Source organism: Bison bison, unplaced genomic scaffold (genome assembly GCF_000754665.1).
Source record: "Bison bison bison isolate TAMUID 2011002044 unplaced genomic scaffold, Bison_UMD1.0 scf7180017864495, whole genome shotgun sequence".
NCBI classification, from domain to species: Eukaryota; Metazoa; Chordata; class Mammalia; order Artiodactyla; family Bovidae; genus Bison; species Bison bison.
In genome coordinates, this window is record NW_011495054.1 from 8,397,312 (window position 1) to 8,418,711 (window position 21,400).

The 21,400-nt window shown below is 42.7% G+C and overlaps 1 protein-coding gene across 1 annotated transcript in view; it reads right to left on the reverse strand.

Annotated features, from left to right (window-relative positions):
* The window catches only part of PIWIL3 (piwi-like RNA-mediated gene silencing 3), a 60,546-nt gene that overhangs the window by 3,309 nt on the left and 35,837 nt on the right, over positions 1 to 21,400 (reverse strand). The window contains exons 5-15 of the mRNA XM_010828848.1: positions 20,874 to 21,054; positions 16,231 to 16,349; positions 15,433 to 15,513; positions 14,407 to 14,604; positions 12,325 to 12,436; positions 8,248 to 8,374; positions 7,915 to 8,032; positions 7,309 to 7,429; positions 4,920 to 4,963; positions 1,119 to 1,383; positions 884 to 987 (exon numbers count right to left, since the gene is read on the reverse strand). Of these exons, the coding sequence (XP_010827150.1) occupies positions 884 to 987; positions 1,119 to 1,383; positions 4,920 to 4,963; positions 7,309 to 7,429; positions 7,915 to 8,032; positions 8,248 to 8,374; positions 12,325 to 12,436; positions 14,407 to 14,604; positions 15,433 to 15,513; positions 16,231 to 16,349; positions 20,874 to 21,054 (1,470 nt within the window). The remainder of the gene's footprint in view (positions 1 to 883; positions 988 to 1,118; positions 1,384 to 4,919; positions 4,964 to 7,308; positions 7,430 to 7,914; positions 8,033 to 8,247; positions 8,375 to 12,324; positions 12,437 to 14,406; positions 14,605 to 15,432; positions 15,514 to 16,230; positions 16,350 to 20,873; positions 21,055 to 21,400) is intronic.

Consider the following 21,400-nt stretch of genomic DNA (forward strand, 5'->3'; position numbering starts at 1 on the left):
TGAAGTTAATCTATGCATGCCCCCCCCACCCCCCAGCAAATTCACTGTCAGTAGCTGAGGATCCAACTAAAGATCCGTGTGTTCATGCCCCTGCAGTGATCCCAGTATTGGTCTCTTGCCATATCTTAGACATTTTGTAACATTTTGAATGCATACAAACAGTAAAATAGAATGGAAACAGCCATTAACATTAGCTACAAATTACACATGCTTTGAATACATATGGCTCCTACTGTTGAATTCCACCAGGTACAAACCCTGGGTTTTTTGGCAGACTCCTCCTCATATTTCATAGGTCAGGAGTCATCCTTATGAATCGATTAAACAGCAGTTCATCCGTATGAATCTGCTTGGAGGGAACAGTTTTCTTCAAAACAGCAATAGATACTGTAACCAGTGCTCAGCGTATCAAGGACAATCACCGATTTGCCTCGCATGTCTAACCCTACCACACTCTTGTTCACTTCAGTCTTGGGATGGCCTGATAAACGGTCATGACGTATGTTTGTCTCGTCATCTGAATGTGCACTCGGTGGATGGGGTGAGGCATTCTGGCTCTACATTTTCACTGCCTTCTCAGGATTTACACGTAGCAAATGCTTGTAAGGCCCCGAGAGCCCTGCCACCACCACCATCTGACCCACAGGACAGCCCGTGGTCACGTGGGCATTGTCTTAAGCGGCCACATTTGTCGCAGTTGTCATGCAGCAAAAGAGAATGGCCAGAAGCTTCCACACAGAATGTTTTGGGAGCCTAACTTTGCCAGAAGGTCAGGAAAGCACATTGCTAAGAACAACCTGTCCATGGATCTTGCCGGCAACGTGCATGCGGGCCACCTCTGTCATCTGGTCTCCCCACTAAACACTCCCAAAGATTAACTCACCGCGTCAGGTCTGGATCGATGCTTGCCACAAATCCCGCGACTGACTTCCGTCGACGTTCAATATCGTGGAAACAATCGATACCGATGAACATTGCGTTCTGCAACTTAAGTTTTAAACAGGATAGAATATTGAGTTAGAACAGAACACAAAGCAAATTTACAATTTAAATAGGACCTTAACAAATTCTGCCAAAGATGGATGAAAGCAAGAGAAGCCAACAGAATCCCCACGTACTCCTATGTCCACCTTCCAGAGGGCACCTCCCAGCTTGCAGTTCATCTGCAGAGCAATTTTTGTAGCGATGGTCACTGGCGTCTTAGGTCTATCCAAGGTCCGTTTCAACACACACTGGCTTGGAATTGGGTAATTGATGCACAGGTATCTTTTTATGCCATCGTAAATTTCCTTGTTGTCAGTGGGCAGCAGGCAAAGGACCTTGAAAGGAAGCAAACGTGAAACTCCCCAAGATGCGAGAACACGATGACGTGGGAAATGGATGCTGTGTCGAGGAACGTAGCGTTGGATCACTGACAAAGTACAGCCTGTTTAAACAGATACCTGAGTCCATGAGCGTGAAGGGTCTAGAATCACACTTCATTCAACAATTGTTAGTGTGAACGTATGGAAGAGACAGGCTGTGAGGTATTATTTGGAAATACGCATCAGTCCCTTAAACCTGCCAGACGCTTCTATGCTGGTCATTTGATTTCCTGGAGTTTATCATGAAGTCGACACAGTGGGTTAAGAACATGGACTGTACTAAAGCATCATCAGGACAGTCACCATTGATGGATGATCACTATGTGTGGGGCACTCACCAAGCATTTTACTTGATTTGGTTACTTATCTCAACAGTCTACTTAGAAATATTATCCCCATTTTACTCTCCCCCCAATACCAGCAAACAAATTCGGGGAGTTGTTATGGAAATTGCCTGATTTACAAGGTTCCAAACTCTCGCCAGGACCTTCAATAGGATACTAAGCAGTTAGGAAGAGAGGTTCCTGCTTGACTTGTTTCTGACTAGTGGGAAAAAGTCATCAATATATTCTTTTCAACATAATGATACTTACAGAAGTTTTTGGCAGACATTATCAGATTAGGGCAATTCTTTTCTCATTGTAGATTTAGCAAGTTTTTCTTTTTACATGAAAGGGTAAAGTAAAAGTGGCTCAGTCCTGTCTGACTCTTTGCAACCCATGGACTGTACAGTCCCGTTCTCCAGGCCAGAACACTGGACTGGGTAGCCTTTCCCTTTGCCAGGGGGCCTTCCAAACCCAAGGATTGAACCCAGGTCTCCCACATTGCAGGCGGATTGTTTACCAGCTGAGCCACAGGGCCCATGAAAGGGTATGTATGAGATTTTATTAAATGCATTACCTGCGTAATCCATTTAATCAAGAGAAATATTAACCATACTATAATTCTCCATACTAACCAGTTCATTTTTAGGAAAGATATAAGATGTCAAGGTCGTAAAACCCAAAGACAGATTAAAGATACTTCCCAGATTAAAAGAAGGCTAAAAGAGCCTGTCAGGTGCCTCAGGGGACCCTGGATGAACAAAAGAATTTATTTGGCCATAAAAGGGGATGAAGGTGGAATTCGAATTAGGTGTGTAGATCAGATAAATGGCTGAGGAAAAACACATACACACACGTTTGTGTGCCTGTGTGCTTATCCATTCAGTTGTGTCTGACTCTTGGCAACCCCATGGACTATAGCCCACCAGGCTCCTTTGTCCATGGGATTTCCCAGACAAGAATCCTGGGGTGGGTTGCCATTTCCTCCTCCAGGGGATCTTCCCGACCCAGGGACTGAATGCACGTCGTCTTCATCTCCTGCGCTGGCAGGTGGATGAGCCACCTGGGAACCCATGTGCACACCTGCAGCTGCTGTGAACAGCGACACACAGGTGTATATACACATATAGTAATGTGTAATGAAGAGGAAAGAATGGTCATACGTGGGTAGACATAGAGGGCTTCCCAGGTGGCACTACTGGGAAAGAGCCTGCCTGCCAATGCGGGAGACGTTAGAGATGCAGGTTGAATCCCCAGGGAGGGAAGATCCCCTGCAGGAAGGCACGGAAATCCACTCCTGTCTTCTTGCCAGGAGAACCCCCAGGGACAGAGGAGCCTGGTGGGCTACAGTCCATGGGGTCACAAAGAGTCGGACACGACTGAAGAGACTGAGCACAGCACAACACAGGTAGGTATAGAGAGGGAAAAAGAATGTTTATAGAAATGTGACAAAATTTACTGATTGGGAAACCTGAATGATGGTTGTAAAGAGAGTTGTACTTTCCTATAAGTCTGAAAATATGAAAACAAAAAGGTTTTAAAATCTCACGAAAATAGTGGAGCTTTTACACTGGACTGATGTGTACTCATTTTTAAAACAGAAAAATTATAAAAGATCCTCTATTTAAAACAATGGGCACTGTGTTCACAGTTGGCATTTTTACTGCCAATATTGGATTTTGAGGAATAGGTAGTATTATGTATTAATATAAGCTGGTTATTTTATTCTTTTTGCCTTAAATTATTACCTCAATAGATTTCTTTTCCTTCCTAGTTTAAAAAAATCTGTAGTTTAAATGTGCTTTTATTTCCTGTATATCTGTCTTACTCCTCCAACTCACACGTTTATAGGAATTAATTTATTATTCAAACACTTATGCTTCCTCATCATGACCTGTTTAAAATAGTGATCTATAATCTTTTGTCTGCACACGCCATAAGGAAAATATTCCCGAACTATGTGAGTACTTATGAACTCTTCTAGTATTACCACCAATTCACTTTAACATTTGGGAAGTTAACATTTAATTTTAGATATAAATATGTGGCTTGATGTCTTCCTATCACATTCAGTGGATTACTTTAAACAGACTGGTTCTGGCCCCCCACCCACCCAATGCCACACAGACTTTGAAATTTGTGAGCCACATGGCTTCACCCCTGCTTATACACATGAATTCCCCTTTGTTATGGGTCTAGGGAGACTTCTGCTGCTGCTACTGCTGCTAAGTCGCTTCAGTCGTGTCTGACTCTGTGCGACCCCATAGACGGCAACCCACTAGGCTCCTCTGTCCCTGGGATTCTCCAGGCAAGAACACTGGAGTGGGTTGCCATTTCCTTCTCCAATGCATGAAAGTGAAAAGGGAAAGTGAAGTCGCTCAGTCGTGTCCGACTCTTAGCAACCCCATGGACTGCAGCCTACCAGGCTCCTCCATCCATGGGATTTTCCAGGCAAGAGTACTGGAGTGGGGTGCCATTATGCCTAAAGATATTTTGCACATAATTTCCAGTTGCTGTTTCATCAGTCATTCCAGTTGTTTGGAGTGTATATGATTATGGGCATGTTCTCCCCACCATCTGAAACAAAAAATACCTTAAAATGTTTAAGGGGCACCTTGAATAAGAGATATTGTTCCAAAAAGCAAAGCCAGGATAAATGGGTAAAAGTGGGACACGTTCCCATTGAAGATACAGATACACTTTCTTAAAAGACATGCCCACAATTAGAAAGGCAGTCTTTCACTTTCCAGGCAGATGCTCAGTGGACAAAGTCATGTCATGAGTTGGGATGCAGACCCACCACCATGGCCTCTTCAATGCCATTCTAACATGTGAGTCTTTGCTGAGTCCCACCAGAGGCTTCCCTGCCCTAGCTAAGCATTTAAGGTTTAAGGCTACAACACCAGAGAAGAATTAAGCCTGGTGTTCAATCACAGTGACAGGAAGCAAGCACACAAGACTTAAGAATGGGATTTCCAAAGTAAGACATTTCATTTGAGTATGATAATGGCTCACAGAAAGTAGCCATCATGCATGCGTGCTAAGTCGCTTCAGTTGTGTCCGACTCTGTGACTCTATGGAATGTAGCTCTGTCCATGGGGTTCTCCAGCAAGAATATAGTAGGTTGCTATTTCCTACTCAAGGGGATCTTCCCGCTCCAGGGATCGAACCCGAGCCTCTTATATCTCCGGCATTAGCAGGCACGTTCTTTACCGCTAGCATGGTGGCTCACAGAAGGTAGCATTCAGCGTAGCCTAAAAGGTTCCCTGGTAGAAGCTAAAAGGAGAGAGAAGGCTAGGCTCTATGGATAAGCCAATAAGATGAATATGCTGCTTTTGTGATCAAGAATCAAAAGATCCCTTTTAGGAGCATTTTGGATGATGAAGGAAGAATGTGAGATGAGTTTGAACAAGGCATCCAAAGAAGGAAGGAAAAAGAAGTAACTTTAGTAATTTAGGTACAACACTTTTGACAGCTTGGTCTAAGACATCGGATGGGGAAAAGGAAAAATCCCAAGAGAAATACCAGACAAAAGAAAGGACACTGGAAGAGACCAGATCACAGACTTTGCAGGTTACAGCTGGAGAGAGAAATAGTACACACGTGACTACCATAATCCATATTACCTAATATTTTTACGGTGTTTTTCAGTTTGAGACTTAAAAATTCTAAGTCCTCAAGCCTGAAAGAATGAGCATAACACAGTGATATTAGGTAGTAGCTAAAACCCCAAAGTCTGTATTGAGCTACATTACAGGGGTAAATTTCTATTTTTTGGCTGATTTGGGAAACCAATGGCAACATCTCAATTCAAAGATATTAATACATTCAAATGCAGCTCACTCACTAAGGAGGGGGCACACATCACATAGACACTTACCATCTGTGTTTTTTGTGAAGCATGTTTTTCTAAGGTTCTTATGTAAGATTGGACTGTATCAGCTGCTTCAAGCCTAGAAAATAAGTATTTCATATTTCAAAAATAATGAAGAGTGCTACATGTAACAAGATTTTATACAGCAATGAAACATGATACAAAACAAAATAAGCATTTCAGTTGAAAGTTTTTAAGACAAAACCAAGTTCCATTTTTGGAAATACGGCTGGAAACTAGTTTTTACCATCTCCCCCCCTCCACCCCATCCACTTGCTAATTCTCATGTCCTCAAGATGAAGCCCAATAGCCAGAAATCTACAGATCCCAAGAGTCTGATTTAATACATGCAGGCTGGAGTAGACTTTACTTTTTTGTTCACATACATTTTAGAGTTTGGATAACAAGTCAGAGTCCTACAGTTTCAGAAGTCTTTCCACGTTCAGATTGCCAGCAACCAGTTTTGAAATCATAAATAATTTCTGCTCTACTTACAGTTTTGCATTTCTCACAGTTATGCCCATTTTGGGTGTCACTCTCTGTAGATTCTGCTGCAAGGTCAGGGCTGTTTCATAATTTCCCTTAGTATAGACTATTAGCCAATGATCCAGTGACATTGCTCTAAGTAATGGTGCCTCCCTTGTGTTTTTTGACCAGTCTGCTTTATGGTTGTCAAACTGGAAGAGAATTCCAAGCCATGGTATAAAATTCATTAAAAAAGAAAAACTGACACCATCTAAGACCCTTTCCATTGTAAATGCTGTGGTATTTCCTATGAAACATTATCATTTTAAACTTCAGTCATGATAAGTTTATTATAACTAATATAAAATCTGACATGCTTTCAAACATGTTTGCTAAAAACGTAATCGCCCCCCGCCCTGCTTCCCCCATCCCCATAAGACAGAGTTATAAGAATTTGGACAGAGTTCAAGTTTTAAACGTGAAATTCTCATTCATTAGTTGATCCTTGAAAGCTCCAAAACATTATATTCTAAAAAACGTCCATTAACATCAAGAAATCAACAAGCCACTTGCTTTCTGCTGCCATTATGATGTGTTTTCAAAATGCTGAAGGATAAGAACAGGTAACACCAGACTGCATGAGACAAATATTCAAACTGCATGGATTGGGACTTCCCTGGTGGTCCAATGGTTAAGAGTCTCTGCTCCCAATGCCAGGGGCTCAGGTTCGATTCCAGGTCAGGGAACTAGATTTTTCATGCTGCAACTAAGATCCAGTACAGCCAAATAAAAAAATTTTAAGTGTATGGATCTATGAAATCACAAACAACTGAGATGAGATTACTGGGAGTATTAAACATTGACTTAAAAAAGCAATCTCAAGGAAATCTTTGTCCATTGTAGACTTCAGCAGCTGATCTAATGTATTAGCTATTTTTCAAGATATAGGTTAGTAACACTGGAGTTCTACCATGAGCAATTCTGGGTTATTTTGATTTTAGATATTTGACTTTTAAGGATATTGTGACTCTCTAAGGATACATTTGATAGATTATTGTGCCACAAGAGAATGTACACAATACTATTAATAACAAAGATATAATATATAACACATATGAGTTTACTATATGCCAAGCATGTTACATGCATTTTTATCGAATGCTGACTTGTCCTCTCATAGAGAAAGGACAGGTAGTCTGGAAAGAGTTATTGACACGACCAAGTTAGTCCCTCTTTGGGTTGTTAGTAATTTGACCCAATTCTGACATGACAATTATGAAGCTCTTACCATCCTTCTTCCTTGGTGAATTCTTACATCTTGCAGAGTTCTTCCAGAAAAGGACAAAAACCCCTCCTCAAGTTCCAAATTCCAGTCTCGAAGCTCCTTCTGCACAGTATTATTTCTGAAAGAAAAGACATTTCCACATGACCAAACCCAAGAAAATAAGCAAAGATAATTATCCATTTGCAAAACACAAGTCAGTGTTGCTCTCATCTAAAGATCCTCATTGCCTGTCCTTTGTGTCAAGATGCCGCCAATAAACTCCCTAAACTCTGCAACAGTCCTGTCTTTGTTCTCACATTTGTGCGGGCACTTAGAATCTATTTCAGTCTCACCCTCACAATGACAGAAAAAAATAGTTGCCCTTCCCTCCCCCGTCTCCTCCCAAATATAATTTTCTTCCCCATCATCACTGTTTAATTGAAGAAATCTGAGATGCCAAGTGACCCACACAGGTCTTTACTTCATACTCCCACACAGAAAAGTAGCACTTACTCCACACGGCTTGTGGGATCTTAGTTCTCCAACCAGGGGTTGAACCTGCGTCCTCAGCAGTGAAAGCAGAGTCCTAACCACTGGATCGCCATGGAATTCCCAAGCACTTACTTTCTTAAAGCATCCATAAATGTGAGCAGTTTATGCTGCCTTCTATCAGGATCCATCCTCGTGTGGGTGGACAAGTCTCTCATCATTCTGTAGTCTTTACGCATGTCATCCGTTAAGCCTTTTAAAAAAAAAAAAAATCTGAACGATAACATGCTGAACGAGCAAGAATAGATTTGTATTAGAAGAGACTTAACTATTGTGTCCGGAAGGAGGAGGAAATCAGAGAGAACACAGGTCTGGGTCATGTGGAATCTTATTAAAAAGGCTGTAAAGTAATATTGGTGACTTTAAAGAAAGGGTGTCTTTTACGAAGATGGGATAAATCCGCAGTACCTGTCAGGTGGCACAGCTCAGGAACCAGCATGATAGGCTGATGAGGTGTGTCCTGTCGGCTCTTTTTCCATTTGCCTTTGGTGATCAAAAGTGGTTGATTTAAGGTAGTGACCACTGTACCATACCGCTGTTGAACAGAAGAACGAACACTGGCATGACCGTTAGCAAAACCTCAGTAATGTCACGTAAATAGGTGCAAAGGTATACTTTCAGGTCACAACTGGAGGCCCAGAGGTGTGGTGATACAGTTTCCCCAAGTTCAAGAAAGCACCAAAAATATCCTAAATGTTCTCTTGATTTGATGTCCCAGGGATCACTGATGGCCAAGCAGGACACCCACCAAACAATGGAATCATCGTGCTACCCTTTTTGGTGAGAGGCTCTTGGAGTATGTATTTCTCACCACAGTCATGCCTTGAAACTTTCTAAAACACACTGAGAACTTTTAAGAGGATCCCCGTTACTAACAGGGAACAAAAAAGCCCTGGCCACTTTTTAGAGTGGCAGTTATACATCTATTCCCAGAATTCCTCCTTGTTTATTAGCCCTAAATCCTTAGCCCTGCTTCCAGTAAGGAAGTTCAGTTCAGTTCAGTAGCTCAGTTGTGTCCGACTCTTTGCGACCCCATGAATCGCAACACTTCAGGCCTCCTTGTCCATCACCAGCTCCCAGAGTTCACTTAAACTCAAGTCCATCGAGTCAGAGATGCCATCCAGCCATCTCATCCTCTGTCATCCCCTTCTCCTCCTGCCCCCAATCCCTCCCAGCATCAGAGTCTTTTCCAATGAGTCAACTCTTTGCATGAGGTGGCCAAAGTACTGGAGTTTCAGCTTCAGCATCAGTCCTTCCAATGAACACCCAGAACTGATCTTCTTTAGAATGGACTGGTTGGCTCTCCTTGCAGTCCAAGGGATTCTCAAGAGTCTTCTCCAACACCACAGTTCAAAAGCATCAATTCTTTGGCACTCAGCTTTCTTCACAGTCCAACTCTCACATCCATACATGACCACAGGAAAAACCATAGCCTTGACTAGATGAACCTTTGTTGGCAAAGTAATGTCTCTGCTTTTGAATATGCTATCTAGGTTGGTCATAACTTTCCTTCCAAGGAGTAAGCGTCTTTTAATTTCATGGCCAGTAAGGAAAGGCATCTTCTAAGACATCACATATAGAAGTTCCTATCCTGAAGGCAGAAAATTCTTGTACAACAGGGTGCCTGTACTCCCAACCCAAAGTGGAGGTTCTTCATAGATTTTGTTCTTAAGCTGCTTGTTAGCAAGGTCATCATCAGTAATGAGTTAGCCACATGAATTGTGGTACCATCTGGCATTTAAAGGCTTCCTTGGTAGCTCAGTTGGTAAAGCATCCGCCTGCAATGCAGGAGACCCCAGTTCGATCCTGGGTCGGAAAGATCTGCTGGAGAAGGGATAGGCTACCCACTCCAGTATTCTTGGGCTTCCCTTGTGGCTCAGCTGGTACAGAATCTGCCTGCAGTGCAGGAGACCTGGGTTTGATCCCTGCGTTGGGAAGATCCCCTGGAGAAGGGAAAGGCTACCCACTCCAGTATTCTGGCCTGGAGAATTCCATAGACTGTATAGTCCATGGGGTTGCAAAGAGTCGGACACAACCAAGCGACTTTCACTTTCACTCACTGGAGCTTGTTTCCAAAATGAAAACTCCAGGCTGTACACCCTGTGACTCCAAACTTATCGACAGGCCCAGAGAGCATGCTTTAATTTGGCAGAGAAATGATATTGAGCTCACCACATCTGTGCATGGAAGAGAACTGTTCATTGAGTTAGGTTCAGGCTATAGGACTGAATTTTCACAAGTATGACTGGAAGTAGCGCGTCAGCCTACAACTTTCAGCCTAAGGGACCTAAGAGCCAGTAAGCTGCTTCTAGCTCTCTTCTAACATCCAAACCTTGGAGTCCACTTGTTAAGATGGTAGAGCCACAAAGTGGTAACAGATGGGATCTCCGAGCCTTTAAGAGCCAGAAGTATTCAAGCCAGAAGCAAACCTTTTAAAATGAACTCAGTGATATTTCAGTTTGCAACTCCATCAGTGCCTATCTTATCCCAGAACAGTCTCCAAACCAGCTCCTCCCACAGAGTCCCCCATTTCAGTCAATAATGCCACCCTCCACTCACTTCCTCAGATAAAGCCCAAAGGGTTACGTTTCGGTCATCCCTTTCCACCGCTTATCACATCCAAGCCTTCACTATGTCCTCTCCATACTTCTCCCACCGTACTCCAGACCAAGCACCATGTAAGTTAACTGACTTAATAACCTTCTCATGGGCTTCCCTTCCTCCATTTTTACCCCCATGCAGCCCATTCTCTTGGAGAAGGCAATGGCACCCGACTCTGGTACTCTTGCCTGGAAAATCCCATGGACAGAGGAGCCTGGTAGGCTGCAGTCCATGGGGTCACGAAGAGTTGGACACGACTGAGTGACTTCACTTTCACTGTTCACTTTCATGCATTGGAGAAGGAAATGGCAACCCACTCCAGTGTTCTTGCCTGGAGAATCCCAGGGACAGGGGAGTCTAGTGGGCTGCCGTCTATGGGGTCGCACAGAGTCGGACACGACTGAAGTGACTTAGCAGCAGCAGCAGCCCATTCTCTGTACATTAGACGAGACATCTTACAAATATCTGCATACGTTGACTGGACGATAACATCCAGGTTCTCTCGAGAACACTCCACCCTTGTTTGGGCTCTGGATACACCATGCCCATCCTGAAAATAGTGTCTTTATACCATCTCTTTTCCTTCATCCACACCCAGCTTGCTCCTTGCTGACATTAGGTATCACCTTCTCTGAGGAGCTTTTGAAGAATATGCAAACCAAGTAGCCACCAGACACTCTCCACAATGCCACCCAATTTTAATTGTCTCCATATCCCTTGTAACTATTAGAATAGTTTTCTTCTTTCATCACCTCTCTGTCTACTATGAGAATGCAAGTCCCTTGAGAGTGAGAACTCAATTGTCTTACTAATGTATACCCAAGATATATAATAGGCATTCACTAAATGCTTGAGGGATCAAAATGAACAAGCAATAAGTATGAAACACAAATGAAGATGTCATAATAACCAACCCTTGAAGGGACATCAGAGGGCTATGTACATACAAATTCCAAGTAGCTTTGGGTCCCAGTATAATACAGGCTCTTTAAATGTCAATTTATAACTTTTAAAAAATGATCCATTTATAAATTCTTTCCATTTGTCACATGTATCTACCATGCCTTTAATTATCTTTCTTTTATGAGCCAAAACTAGAAAACCAACCTCACCAACTGGCCTCAGTTTATGTCTTTGTGAGCACTTAAATTCAAAATAGAGGAATCCATGAATTAAGAGATTTAACACATAACAGGCAGATAATCATTTCAGATTGCAGTTGGTCATTCTTTTTGAACCAAGTCGTGTAGGGCTGAAGCTACTCCGTAACGTTCTCATTTCTGAAGTTCTACTATATTTTATTTTCTACCTAACAGCTCATCTACGTATTTAAAACCACCACAGCCACATCTAAAACTGACCGGGAGGGCCATCTTGGAGCCATTCTAATTGTGTGACTTTACCCTATAGACAAGGCACTAGACAAGGCACTGGAATACATGGATAATTGCTATGAGCCAAGCTACAAAGACCCAAAGGGAGCAAGCTTATACACAAATATATACAAATGTACATCTAAATCGGAGAAGGCAATGGCACCCCACTCCAGTATCCTGCCTGGAAAATCCCATGGACGGAGGAGCCTGGTAGGCTGCGGTCCATGGGGTCACTGAGGGTCGGACATGACTGAGCGACTTCACTTTCACTTTTCACTTTCATGCATTGGAGAAGGAAATGGCAACCCACTCCAGTGTTCTTGCCTGGAGAATCCCAGGGTCGGGGGAGCCTGGTGGGCTGCCATCTCTGGGGTCACACAGAGTCGAACACGACTGAAGTGACTTAGCAGTAGCAGTAGCAGTACATCTAAATAAGACTTGAGACTTATACTTAACTATATAATAGGAAAAATTTTTAAGATGAATGCATTTAAAGAAAATTTCATACCTCCTTGTAGTAGTCTACAAAGGAGATTTCACTGCCATCTGATTTGGTAAATGTAGAGCTGGGAGACATCTCCCAAATAATATCATCCACTCTGTAGGTTCTGTTGTTATACCTGCAGAATAATCATGGAACATATGGTATTATTCCTGACTTTAGTGCATGAAACCATATAAAAAGGAAGTGGTTTAAAATCCTACTCTAATTGTAGGCTATATCGGCTTTGTTAAGATTAATTCATATAACATGCAATTCACTCATGTAAGTGTGAAATCTAGTGGTTTTTAGTATATTCACAGAGTCATGCATCCATTTTAGATACATTTAGAATATTTTCATCAACCAAAGAAGAAACACCTTAACTATGAGCTTAACTATACTTTACTATAAGTTATACTTAACTCTAAGTCACCCCCTTGTTCCACCCAGACCTTAAACCACTACGAGCTTACCTCCTGCCCCTATGTGTTGGCCTACTCATCACATTTCATATAAATTGAATTATACAAGACACCCTGACTGGGTTTCTTCAGGGTTCAGTCACACTGCAGCATGTATTGCTACTTCCTTCCTTTTTACTGACAAATAATATACCCTTGTATAGACATACCACACTTGTGTTTATCCATTTACCAGGTGATGAACATTTGGGTCGTTTACACTCAGTCTGTTGTGAATAGTGGTGGTGTAGATATTCATATGCCAATTTTGGTGGACACGGTTTTATTTCTACTCTAGGAGTAGAACTGCTGGGTCATATGGTAATGCTATATTTCACATACTGAGGAAATGACAGGCTCTTCAGCAAGGCCATACCAAGTGCATGATGGTTGGTTCCAATTCTTCCACATCCTTGCCAACACTTTTTAACATCTTTCTTTTTCAATTTTAGCTAACCTAGTTAGACAGGAAGTAGCATTTCATTGTGGTTTGAATTTGCATTTCCCTGATAGCTAAGGATGCTGAGCATCTTTTCACGTGATTATTGGCCATTTGTATATTCTAGGTGGAGAAATGTCTATTCAGACTCTTTGCTCATTTTTTAAAGTCAAGTTTCTTTCAATATTGAGTTGTAAATATTCTTTATGCTTCTAGACACAAATTGTTTACTACATAGATTTGCAGATATTTCCCCCATTCTGCCAGCTGTCTGTTCACCTTTATGACAGTGTTCTTTAAGGACATTTTGTATTTGGTTAAGTCCAATTTGGGGTTTTTGTTTTTTTGTTTTTGGCATCACTTGTGCTTTTGGTGACTTTTCTAATTAGGTTTTTGCATAACTCAAATCGTTTACTCATGTTTTCTTTTAAAGTTTTTATTTAGGTCTATTTTGAGTTAATTTTTTAGTAAATTTGAATTGATTTTGTATATCCTATGATGAAGAGGCAGGTAAATATACAGCTACCCCAGCAACAGGTGTTGAAAAGAAGACTATTCTTTCCTTGACTGAATTGTCCCCATACCCTTGTCAAAAAGTCAACTGACTTTAATAGTGAGGGTTAAACGCATGGATTCCTTATTCTGTTTCACTGACGTTTATGTCTATCCTTACACCAGCATCACACTGTCTTGATTACTGTAGCTTCATAATAAGGTTTGAAATTAGGAAGTACGGTCTTCCAGCTCTGGTCTTCTTAAGACTGGTTTTAAACTTACTTAGTCAAAATGTCCTCTTATCAACTTAAGATTTCTGGTGTAGAGGGAGATTAAAAACAAAAACTTCCTTCAAATGGAAATTTGCTAGACTATAATTGAGCACAAATTTTTAAAAATAGCTATAGACAAAGAGAAAGGAAAATAAATTTGGAAGAAGCATACACACCCTCATGTGCAATAAGGATTCAGAGCCAACGACCGAATTAACAGGAGGACATGCAGGGACTGCACAGTATTACAATTGACTTCTTACGTTCTTACATACTTCTATGCTGTGTAACTCTGTGAGAAAAAGTATCTAACAATTCTTACCATTTTCATGCTATTTCTGCTTCTGAATGCCAACATTTAATCATTTTAAAATCCTAGGAACATCTCTAATGAAAAAAAGTAAAAGTGATGGCATAGGTTTTCAAAAAGCAGACTTACTTTGTAAGAACAGATGACCCAACTAATTTTCTAAGAATTTTCTCTTTGGCATCTTCTCCTCTGGCTTTTTCACGAGTGTGTGATATTAAGTCATAAGCAGTTTCCATTCGGAGCAGTTTGTGGCTCACATCAGCACAGAGAGTAAGACCAGTTTCATATGGAAGAATAGAAGTAACATAGCCAGGCCATATTTCCAACCTGCAAACAAGTTAGGTGTGGGTGTCAAGATCCCAGCTCTGGACATAAAGCCAAGCGGTAGGGGACCTAAACTCGCCGTCTAAAATGCACACTGTTGCTGTCAGTTTTAGTCTCTTATTTTTAATAATCACTGATCTTTTGAAGGACTTTCAAATACAGACTTTTACCAGATGTGCTAGTTAGAAGTAATACGTCTTTGTTAAATCATTTTTATTACCACTTGCAGCCTTAAACTATTATATATAGATCCATGGGGTCGTGAAGAGTCGGACATGACTGAGTGACTTCACTTTCCGTTTTCACTTTCATGCATTGGAGAAGGAAATGGCAACCCACTCCAGTGTTCTTGCCTGGAGAATCCCAGGGACGGCGGAGCCTGGTGGGCTGCCGTCTATGGGGTCGCAGAGAGTCAGACACGACTGAAGCGACTTAGCAGCAGCAGCATACTCATGTGAGAATATATACGATTATAATATGTAAATTATATACACATATACCAATAATAGATGCACATAGAGGCAAGTGTTGGATTGACTGTAATTTCAGAGAAATTATCCAAGTTTCAGATGATTGATTTCCTAAAGTTTATACAATAACTGACCATCTTAAAAGTTTATGCTTATCATGCTAGGAATTTTTAGGGTAAATAAATTTTTAAGTTTAAATTATAAATTCAGTTGTAACTTAGTTGTTCACAGTCATTGGATAGTATTTAAAGGATCACTTGGAAATCATACACCAGTTCAGATGAGCAACTTTCTCAAAAGTTTCTATGATTAGGTCTACAGAATGTGAAACTTTGCACTTCATAGATCACTTCATACATACCTATACTCGTTGAACTCAGTCTTCTTATTTTTATTGTAATAGTTGCGACCAATTTGGTTCAAATCCATCTTCTCCAACATTCTAGAAATGGAAGAATAGGTTTTGTTGAAAGTGCAGTGAATATTAGTAAGCATTTGTTAACACACATAAGAATTGGAAGCGTAGCTTTTGTTGAAAGTGAAGTATCAGTAAGCCTTTGTTAACACACATAAGGATGCATTAGAGAGGGAAACGACCTGTCCGTGGTTTTCTTTATACTAACAACATAAAATGCCTGATAATGACTGTTAATAACAAGTAAATTATAATACATTACTGAGGTGAATCCTGAAGTTAATTTAACCTCAAATTTTCTCTTTCGTAATATAAAACAGTATAACATGGAAAGGCCATCAGCATGTCCTTCATTCCTAGAAATGAATCGAAACATCTTTTGTAGTCTATGTGTTCCAAGTTTTGACTAATTGTTCATTATAGTGAGTCTAGAACAGAAAACAAGTGTATTTTCTCTAGAAAGAGATAAGCAGGGATGTGCATAGTTGATGTCTATTACTTCTTCTAGATAGGTCCCCGAAAGGGAAGGTGGAGGTGGGTGGGAAGTGGAATATTGAAGAAACCCATGGCATTTGCACATGCCTTGCTAAAGCTGCAGTGTCATTTCATCTCGAAGATCCTTCACCCTCTCAGAATGTGGGACTTGTCAAGAACTCAAAATGCTAGAAGCAACTGGCTGTGTGCAGCGTCGCTGACACAGAGTAGTGTGCGTCAACTGAATCCGAAGGAAACACGCTTACATACTTTCTAAAGAGAATGTTGTAATAGCGGAGGCAGTCTGGAGAAGTGGTCTGGAGTTCTCTGGAGAGCTCGAAGGTTATCTTCACAGGTTCATTTTTCAACTTGCTGACCACTTCCTTTTTCTGAGAGGAAGAAAAAAAAAAAATTCCTTTAGTTCTTCCAAGGAAACTAAGCTCCACCATGTGACAGATCAAATTGTCACTTGGCTGCCCAGCACAGCACAAGTGCAAGGATCAGTCTCTCCCACAGATAGGCAGACGCAGGCAAAAAGTGGGATGGGCACGACCAAAGAGAAGAGTCAGAATTAAATGTTCAAGTCAAAACTTTCATTTAAGCAAGTTCCCATGAATTAGCTGACCCTTTACCGGAGAAGTTTATAGGACAAAACAGTAAATTCTTCTCCTAATGGTTTGTTTTTTTTTTCCTGCTTAAACAAAAGAGGAGGGAACAAGGAATTTTAAAAATTGTTGTTGTTGCTGTTCAGTTGCTCAGTTTTATCTGACTCTTTTGCGAGCCCACGGACTCCAGCCCTCGAGGGCTCCTCTGTCAATGGGGTTTCCCAGGAAAGAATACTGGAGTGGGTTGCCATTATCCAGCTTCAGTATCAGCATTTGAAACATACTGTGCCATCAGAAAAGGTAAAAGTTTTATTTTACCTTTATGTCAAATAAACTCAGTTTAAGCAGTAAGATAAGACACTAGAGCGTGTCAGTGAAAATTAAACATGGTACGTGGGTTAGTTACAAGTCCTGTGGGCAAGGAGTGTTTAGGATTTCTCCACAAACTGTTGCGCAGGAATGGTGAGAGTTTGGCTACTCTAGAGTGAAAAATGGGAAAGAAGAACAATGTAAAATACTACTACAGATGTAGCAGAAGAATGTAGGAAGACGTAGAATACTACTTAACCGTTTCCCCTAGCGAGTGAGGTAACAGCAAAGAGTTTCCATCGTATATACAACGGTTTCCCAGTAACTTTTCAAGTTCAGAGAGTAAAGCTTCCCGCTTGCGTCCATCCTCTATGTCTGGCGTGTAGATGACGTTGTACTTGTATAAATGCCTCTGAGAGCAAGACTTGAGCCGGACATGATTCGAAAATAGCATTACCGGGCTACCTTGCGTGCCTGGGAAAATGGAATCACGTGGCAGTCATGAGATAGTCCGGCTGATCAGACCCCAAACAGACGATCTGGACACCACGATACTGAGAGCCAGAGTTAGATCCAACAAGGGAGGTGGTCAGCAAAAGACATAAGCAGTTATATATCCCTGGCATCCAGAATCCCTCACATGAGTTTAGGTAAGTCCTTATGCAAGCCCACACTTAGGAATTTCAAGGACAGAGGTATTTAAATACAGGTATTTAACAGATATATTTCATTATTTAACAGAAATATGAAAAGAAAACCTCTGCAGCACAAATGTCCCAAAAGCTGGGGATTGGGGGAGGGGAGCCACTATATGTAATAATGTTTATTTTTTGGGGGGGTGCAGTTTATTAATCAGTATGTCTCAGCACAACCAAAGAACTGGGTCATTCTATCTTAGTGTCTATAAAAGGAAGAGAGGAAAATGAGTACCTCCAGGACTCTAAAGTAAGTCTTAATTTCTGCAAAAGTGAATGTTATTATAAAATGTAAGAAGGTGAGAGGGTACCTCCACTTAAAATGACGGTATAAAAGCATCATAGACACTTAAACAACTCCATAACATTGTATTGTTAATCGCCAGCATACCCTTTGTCGACTCTCTAACGTGGACCAAATTCTGCCGAGTATTTACCACAAAGTCTCGATAATCTCTACCAACATCCCTCTTCTTCCTCAGCAAGGATTCCTGTGATTCAGATGCCGGTTTAAGTTCTTCTATGTACAAACAAGCGTAACAGTTGTTAATTTACACAAAAAGGGAAAGGTAACTAGAAAGGACAATATTATACCCCAGCTACTAAGATTTTTTTGAGGTAGAAAAGATAGCAAAGGAACCAAACATTACTTAGCAATGGGTCACCAGAAAAGAGGGCTTCCCTGGTGGCGCAGTGGTAAAGAATCCACCTGCCAATGCAGGAGACCCAGGTTCGATCCCTGGGTCAGGAAGATTCCCTGGAGAAGGAAATGGCAACCTGGTCTAATATTCTTGCCTGGAGGATCCCATGGAGAGAGGGGCCTGGTGGGTTATAGTTCATGGGATCACAAAGAGTCAGACACGACTGAGCGACTAACCCCGTCATGTACTAAACATTCTCTGCCCTTCACCGAATCTTTCTTCCTCCCTCTTTTTACCTGAAGGCTGAGACGTTGCTTCTGCTCCTGCTGGTGGTCGAGCCTCAGCCACGTGTCTAACACCTGTCAATGACTGGAGTCTAGGCTGGATTTGACGAGGCTGCTGAGCCTGCATGTTTTGGGGAGATAGAGTAATGTTATCCATATGTTCAACTATCATCCAAAAGCTGTCATATGCCTGCCATGTGCCATAATGCATGTACCAGGGCATAAAGCAAAGGAACATCCTTGAAAAGCTCATATTCCAGTGACAGAAAATAAATCAACAATTAACTTACAAAGCATGACTATGATAATTGCTGGGGAAATTAAAAAAAAGTAGGAGGAAGCCAAGTATGAAAAATCCTGGAAAGGTGGGGTGTGAAGGAGGCTGGTTGCCTTGACTCATGGGGGACAGAGCCTCAGCGAGAAGTTGACCCTGCAACAAAGACTCGGAGGCAGCGAGTTAACAGACTACACAAACCTCAGGTGGAAGAAAGAGCAAACCTCCTAAGGAAGAAAAGCTCAGGGAAGAGCGAGACGAACTGGGGAAGGAGAAGCAGGAGGACTCAGAGGGGCAGTGGAAGGGTGGCCAACTGAAGGGATTCGCCTCCGACTCTGAGGAGACAGGAGCCCTTACAGGGTGTGGGCTGAACGTGAACCCAAGATATCTGGTTCGATGCTGGGAACAGGCTGAGGGTGAGACCAGGGCAAAAGCAAGATGAGTTAGGAGGCCATTCGTGGGGTCCAGCCAGGGACGCTGGTGGGGTAGTAATAGAGAGGGGGTGAGAAATTATCAAAGACTGGATTCTTTTTTTGCAAGTCCAGAGGGGACGGCAGTACTTCCTGGTGGTTTCTGTGAAGGGTTTGAGGTCAAGAGAGGATACATCGAAGGTTTCGGCCTCAACAACTGGAAGAAGGGGATTTCACCAAGTGAAGTAGTTAGGGATTGTCTGGGAGGGCAAATCAAGAATGTGAGACATCCACGGGGATGTTCCTTTGTGTAGGAGAAGGGTCTGGCTGGAGATATAAACATGGGAACCTGTCCACTTGCCAGATCACACTTACAGCCATGATACGGATAAGATGACCAAAGGTGTGAGCGCACGGATCACAGAGAAGAGGCCCAAGGATTAGGTCCTGGGCATTTCAACAGCACAGGAGGAGAACCCAGCCAAGGGAAGCTTACAGCAGTGGCTAATGAAGTCAGCAGAAAGCCAAGGGTGTGCAGTGACGGGACCACCACACAAGAAGGAGATGGCCAAGGAGTGAAGAGGGCTCGACGGTTCCAAGTATAAGCCATAGGCAAGACCGCGGAGGACTGACCTGGAGAAGTGACAAAGTAGAGGGTACTAGGAAGGCCTGACCAGAGCCTTTTCAGCAGAGGGATGGGGAGACCCCTGGCTGGAGCAAAGAGACAAGGCGGAAATAAGGGCTGGTGTTCAGAGTAGACACCAGACTTCTTTGATGAGAAGAGAAAAAAAGTTAACTATGGGGAAAGCGGAACCCAGGAGAGGATTGTTGGTGGGAGTCAGCTCAGCCAGCTGTAGGCAGATGGGAATGACCTAGGACTCAGGAGATAAGAAAGAGAGATTCAGGGGATGGAGAGTTGGCTAAGGGACCTCAGGCAGGAGCAGAGCCAGTGCCCTGGGGTCTCAGGTAAGGGGCCAAGGCCAGGATGTGGAGATTCAGTGAAGACAGCACTGAAGTTCTGCTTGGGTGCTGTATTTGTCTTAGTGACATAGAAGCTGATGTTGGAGGCTGAAAATGAAGATGGAGGAGGAGCCAGAGGAGGGACAGAGCAGGCAGTAGGGGGAGAGGATAGGGGATCAACAGTCCTGGAGGAGAAAGAATGGGACTACTGGGGTCATGGGACTGCTGGGCCAGCACCAGGATCAATCAGAGGTTGTAAAAGCCAGACCCATCCCGCCTCTCCTCAGCACACAAAGAGGACAGGGGATAAGAGAAGACCGAAATGCCTCAGAACAGCAGGGATACCAAGTTTTAAACAAAACGGGAAATTCTGTCCAACTCAGTCTGTTCACACGCTTGAATAAAATCGCCCACGTTGAGGTCACTCCCCAAAGAGGAGTCACTGGCTGAGGCCAAGGGATCTGGGTGCCTTTCCATCCACTCAGGGTTGGAAGAAAGCCTGTGTGCACCTGTGAAGATACACACGAGAAAGGGAAGCAAGCAGTGGAGACAAAGCCTACCCACACGGGCAGCCCAGCCATAGAGTCCGACTTTTCTCATGAGTTTCTGTCTGCTCTCTCTCAGCAGGAGCGAACTCCATAGCAGGAGAGGAGCTGTACGGCTGAGCCACCAATCTCCCCCTTTTCTGGAAAGGCAGCATCTTTTGCATAAAGGGAACAACGTGAGGGAGCTCACCGCTGTGCCACGTCTCACTAAGTCAGCGAAGCTCAGTGGTGGGTCTGTCCTGGGCACTGGAGGCATTGGGTGTCCCCTCGCTGCCTCGGGCTGAGCGGGCTCCGAGGGTGGTGTATCCCGCCGTCTGCCTCGGGCGTGAACTCTGGCCCTGCCAGTCATTGCTGTCCTGAATCCGATGGCCCTGAAGGGGAGAGGCCTTTAAAGAACACAGTCATGTTAGACATCTCTGCACTGTTGCCTGGGATTTTTTTTTTTTTAACTGTAAGCATCAGGTTACTAACTACACATGATTGCCAACCACACCAACAAAAGGGATTGCTGCTAAATTAGTTAGAGGAGTGTCCCGTAATAAAAGACAGGGGACCCGGGAAGATACTCATTGGAGTTTAAGAAGATTGTTGATTGTGATTTTTTTCCTCACGTGGATTCACAAGACACTATGGTCAAAGTGCTTGCTGGGACTACTCAGGTGTGTCCTGAGATCTCACCTACGAGGCATCCCCAGAGCACAGTGAGGAGCCCAATGT